The following is a 6,046-nucleotide window of genomic DNA, read 5'->3' on the forward strand; positions in this document are numbered from 1 at the left end:
TTAAAGAGAGACGTCAGCCGTCAAGAATAAACCAAGGGAAAGCGTCAGTGCCAGTGGTGTCAGTCTGTCAGGATAATAACCCCCTGTCACGGTTTCGGCCGAGGCGGCCCCTCCTCCTTGTTCGGGCAGGTTTCGGCGGTCGTCGTCTCCGGAGTACTAGCTGCCACCGTTCTATGTTTCTTGTTTGATTGGTTTTGTCTGTTTGTCACACCTGTTTTGTGTTATGTCTCATTAAGCACCCTATTTAGTTCCTTGTTGTTAGTTAGGTGTTGTGTGTAATTGTTCCTTGTCGTGTTGCTGCGCTACCTGTATTTGGGTGCGCTATTTTTGTAGCTTTCCTCCTTGTGTGTTTTAGGAGAAGATTACGCACTTGTTTAGTGCTCCCGTTTGTTTACGCCTGTGCGCGCTTTTTCGCCTCCGGGCTGGTTTGTTGGATTATTTTGTGTGATCTACTAAAGTATTTTGTTGGACTTTACTTCTGCGTCCTGCGCCTGATTCCACACCACACCTACCTACAGCAACTCTTGACACCCCCTCTGTATAACTGCCAGGAGGTCTGTATTTTTAGACAGCATGGTGTCTGAACTGTGTTAAAACTGGTTGTTTTAGGACAACAGTAAACCTCCAACCTCCATGCGCGCGGAAACACACACACACACCCATTTGGCTTCACATAACCTGCTATGTTTCAACACTGGAGCACATCTTGAGCCAACATGTTAGCCCTCTCTCTTTTCTTCCTGTATACAATAGCCTATAACCCTAACCCAAAGTCTTTACATTGTCTGCCCATATAATCCACCCACAGGCTGTCTGTGTAAACCACAGAGAAATATGAGTTTGGCATCAAACAACATCTGTGGATCTCCAGTAAATCTTTACCATAAGAGGAAAAGGGAAGGCAAGGCCTTACATACACAAGCACACACACACACACACACAAACACAAGCACACACACACAAGTAGACACACACAGGTCTTTTATAACGTGCTAGCTTGTCTCATGGGGAGCTGACGTACGTTAACCTTACTGACACACGGTAATGACATAATTAAGTTTAATGTACTGTACAATTTCTACATTGTAGAATAATAGTGAATACATCCAAACTATGAAATAACACAAATGGAATCATGTAGTAACTAAAAAAGTATAAAACAAAATATATTTTACATTTGAGATCCTTCAAAGTAGCCACCATTTGCCTTGATGACAGCTTTGCACACTCTTGGTATTCTCTCAACCAGCTTCAACTGGAATGATTTTCCAACAGTCTTGAAGGAGTTCTACATATGCTGAGCACTTGTTGGCTGCTTTTCCTTCACTCTGCGGTCCAACTCATCCCAAACCATCTCTAAATGGGTTGAGGTCGGGTGATTGTGGAGGCCAGGTCATCTGATGCAGCATTCCATCACTCTCCTTCTTGGTCAAATAGCCCTTACACAGCCTGGAGGTGTGTTGGGTCATTGTCCTGTTGAAAAACAAATGATAGTCCTACTAAGCGCAAACCAGATGGGATGGCGTATCGCTGCAGAATGCTGTGGTAGCCATGCTGGTTAAGGGTGCCTAAATAAATCACAGACATTGTCACCAGCAAAGCGCCCCCACACCATCACACCTCCTCCTCGATGCTTCACGGTGGGAACCACACATGCGGAGATTATCCATTCACCTACTCTGCGTCTCACAAAGACACGGCGGTTGGAACCAAAAATCTCAAATTTGGACTCATCAGACCAAAGGACAGATTTCCACCGGTCTAATGTCCATTGCTCATGTTTCTTGGCCCAAGCAAGTCTCTTCTCCTTATTGGTGTCCTTTAGTAGTGGTTTCTTTGCAGCAATCCGACCATGAAGGCCTGATTCACACAGTCTCCTCTGAACAGTTGATGTTGAGATGTGTCTGTTACTTGAACTCGGTGAAGCATTTATTTGGGCTGCAATCTGAGGTACAGTTAACTCTAATGAACTTATCCTCTGCAGCAGAGGTAACTCTGGGTCTTCCTTTCCTGTGGCGGTCCTCATGAGAGCCAGTTTCATCATAGCGCTTGATGGTTTTTGCGACTGTACTTGAAGAAACGTTCAAAGTTCTTGATATTTTCTGTATTGACTGACCTTCATGTCTTAAAGTAATGATGGACTGTTGTTTCTCTTTGCTTATTTGAGCTGTTCTTGCCATAATATGGACTTGGTCTTTTACCAAATAGGGCTATCTTCATTAAGAAGGAAATAAATTCCACAAATGAACTTTTAAGAAGGCACACCTGTTAATTGAAATGTATCCCAGGTGACTACCTCATGAAGCTGGTTGAGAGAATGCCAAGAGTGTGCAAAGCTGTCATCAAGGCAAAGGGTAGCTACTTTGAAGAAACTTCAAATATAAATATATTTGGATTTGTTTAACACTTTTCTGTTTACTACCTGATTCCATATGTGTTATTTCATTGCTTTGATGTCTTCACTATTATTCTACAATGTAGAAAATAGTAAAAATAAAGAAAATCCCTGGAATGAGTAGGTGTGTCCAAACTTTTGACTGGTACTGTATATATTTCATTTCAACACCCCACCTCCTCTCAAAATGTTGAGGCCATGTATAGATGAAGGAGCTGGGATCCTCCCCCCTTACCCCTTCTCTCCCCCTTTTTCTCTTTCCCTCTCTTTCTCACTCGTTCACTCCCTCTCTCCATTGCTTTATCTTCCTCTCCACCCCCCCCCCCCCCCCCCTCTCTCTCTCTTTGTGACTGTTGGAGGCGTTTATAGCTGGCAGGACTCTGAGCAAAGACACTCAGGGGAGTTAGTTAGCCTGCTCACTCACACTGTGAGGGGACCTGGACAGTCCAGCTCCTGCTCCTGCTCAGCTCCAGCCCAGGTCTGATGTCATGTGTTTGGCTGGGCCAGGCCATCTGGTTGGATGGGCTGCAGTCTGTCCCTATAGCCATGTCACGTCCACTGTGCATGAGGCAGCTCACATATACTGTACGTTCTGAGCTGTATAAATCAGTACCACACTGTCAGAGACCTTACTGTTTCAGGTGATTTACATGTGAATTATGTTATGGATTTCATTTTCTGGTATTTTAGAAACCAGTAGATTGCAACATAATATTTGGTTTCTGGAAAAAGAGGATTGCAAGTGTGTAAATCTATTCTGATCATGATGATGATGATGATGATGATGATGATAATGATAATGATACTCTTGGGCAAGTAAGACTTGCGTTGCTCGCTCTCTTTCTCAGACTGTCTCTCCCTCCTCTTTCGCTTTCTCTCTCGTTACACTCTCTCTCTGGGCAGGGGCCAGCTGTAGTGCATTAGGGACCTGTCCTGTTTCTGTCTCAGAGAGCATGAGTTGGGTTTTCCCCTCGTATAAAACACACAGCTCCATAAATGTGAGGAACAGGAGAGAGGTAGAGTTAAACAGAGCCCTATTTCTCTGCAGAACCCATCCACCTTGCAACACAACACTATAAACTGCTTGAGTTCCTAACTGTAACTGGGTCTCTGCTGTGACCCACCTACAGCTTTTAAAGTTTTCTAGTGACCCACCAAATCAGAGCCATGTTTCGAGCCAGGATCCAGTCTTAAGCCCTGACCCTTAAAGAATGGGCCTTAACCAACCATGTTGGAGACACTGGGCTAAATCAGCCGTGGAGTTGGAGACTGTAAGGTAGAGATAGGATGAAGAGGTAGGGGAGGTTGCAGACTGCAGTATGGCAGGGAGGCAGGGAGAAGAAGGGGAGGTTGGAGACTTGGAGACTGCGGTAAGGCAGAAGAATGGGAGGTAGGAGACCGCAGACAACAGCAAGGCAAGTAGAGGAGGGAGAGGTTGCAGACTGCAGATAAGGTAGAGAGAGGATGGAGAGGTTGAAGACCAAGGAGCTCTCCAAACAGTTCAGGGACAAAGTTGTAGAGAAGTACAGATCAGGGTTGGGTTATAAAAAAATATCCGGAACTTTGAACATACACGGAGCACCATTAAATCCATTATTAAAAAATTGAAAGAATATGGCACCACAACAAACCTGCCAAGAGAGGGCCGCCCACCAAAACTCACGGACCAGGCAAGGAGGGCATTAATCAGAGAGGCAACAAAGAGACCAAAGATAACCCTGAAGGAGCTGCATAGCTCCACAGCAGAGATTGGGGTATCTGTCCATAGGACCACTTTAAGCCGTACACTCCACAGAGCTGGGCTTTACGGAAGAGTGGCCAGAAAAAAACCATTGCTTAAAGAAAAACTAAGCAAACATGTTTGGTGTTCACCAAAAGCCAGGTGGGAGACTCCCCAAACATATGGAAGAAGGTACTCTGGTCAGATTAGACTAAAATTGAGCATTTTGGCAATCAAGGAAAACGCTATGTCTGGCGCAAACCCAACACCTCTCATCACCCGAGAACACCATGTTTTTCATCGGCAGGGACTGGGAAACTGGTCAGAATTGAAGGAAAGATGGATGGCTCTAAATACAGGGAAATTCTTGAGGGAAACCTGTTTCAGTCTTCCAGAGATTTGAGACTGGGACGGAGGTTCACCTTCCAGCAGGACAATGACCCTAAGCATACTGCTAAAGCAACACTTGAGTGGTTTAAGGGGAAACATTTAAATATCTTGGAATGGCCTAGTCAAAGCGCAGACCTCAATCCAATTGAGAATCCGTGGTATGACTTAAAGATTGCTGTACACCAGCGGAACCAATCCAACTTGAAGGAGCTGGAGCAGTTTTGCCTTGAAGAATGGGCAAAAATCCCAGTGGCTAGATGTGCCAAGCTTATAGAGACATACCCCAAGAGAATTGCAGCTGTAATTGCTGCAAAAGGTGGCTCTACAAAGTATTGACTTTGGGGGGTTTGATAGTTATGCATGTTCAAGTTTTCTTTTCTTTTTTTTCTTATTTCTTGTTTGTTTCACAATAAAAAATATTTTGCATCTTCAAAGTGGTAGGCATGTTGTATAATTCAAATGATACAACCCCCCCCAAAATCAATTTTAATTCCAGGTTGTAAGGCAACAAAATAGAAAAATGCCAAGGGGGGTAAATACTTTCACAAGCCACTGTAGCTGAATAAAATAGAAAGGATATTTTCTCCAAACGATTTGAGGCAGTGCGCACAGAAACATATATGCTTATATGCTTAATTTATAGTTATGTCATGGGCCTCTCACTCCACCGGGTTACCACCTTAATTTTCTTCCACTCTGCTCACCACTCTCTCTACTCAGCCTAACTAGCTCCACCTGTCCCTGCCCTGCTCTGCTCTAATTACTCTGCCAGCTGCGCTGCATTACCCACTACCTCTCCCAGTATTTAAGGCCCTGTCTTTCAGCTCTCCGGTGTCAGATCGTCTGCAAAGCTCACACCCGGAACCTGTTTGCTCGCGCTTCTGGCTCACCCTGGTTTTGTGACCCCGGACCTGCCTGTTTTTTGGATACTCTTCTGCCTCAGTAGATCCAGACCTGCTTCTGCCATTACGACTCCTGACTACTCTTCAATCCCGGTAACTCTGACCAGCCTTCTGCCTTGCTACTACGTATTTTGGATTTCCCTTGAACTGTACTGCTGCCTGGTTTCATTCCGCCCTGTTGTGTCTGTGTCTCCCCCCCCCAGGACTTCTGGACCACCCACCACCGGCTTCATAGGACGCATCGCTGCCACTGGGGGGGGCACAGACCCAGCGCATTGGACGGGACCCCTGTTACCCCTGGAGCCTTCATTCACTCCCTACTCCCCTTTTCCCTTAAGTTTAATAAACTTTCTGGTGTGACGCAATTGTGGTCCTCTGGTCGTCTGTCTGAACCGTGACAGTACGATCTGACCATTATGGACTCAGCGCACACTTTCCCCGACATGGAAACCGATGAGCATGAGCAGCAGTTCCAGCAGCAGCAACAACAACTCGCCATGATCATTCAACTCCTCACCAACCTTACCCCAGCCAGTCTGCCCACCAGCCCAGCCCCCGAGTTACCTGCCCCGGTCATTGCAGCCGCTGCTCCGGAACCCAAGATTGGAAACCCCGAGCGGTTCAACGGCGATTCAACCC

At 45.8% G+C, this 6,046-nt stretch overlaps 1 protein-coding gene across 1 annotated transcript in view; it reads right to left on the minus strand.

The window, feature by feature from the left end:
• Window positions 1–2,943, minus strand: part of LOC311117099 (uncharacterized protein) — a gene marked incomplete at both ends in the record, with an annotated part of 19,927 nt that extends 16,984 nt beyond the window's left edge. Inside the window, one exon of the mRNA XM_084192087.1 lies at window positions 2,820–2,943. Within this exon, the coding sequence (XP_084048213.1) occupies window positions 2,820–2,943 (124 nt within the window). The remainder of the gene's footprint in view (window positions 1–2,819) is intronic.
• Between the last annotated feature and the right edge of the window lie 3,103 nt (window positions 2,944–6,046).

The sequence above is a fragment of the Coregonus lavaretus genome (assembly GCF_964263955.1).
Source record: "Coregonus lavaretus genome assembly, contig: HAP1_SCAFFOLD_401, whole genome shotgun sequence".
In the NCBI taxonomy this organism is placed as follows: domain Eukaryota; kingdom Metazoa; phylum Chordata; class Actinopteri; order Salmoniformes; family Salmonidae; genus Coregonus; species Coregonus lavaretus.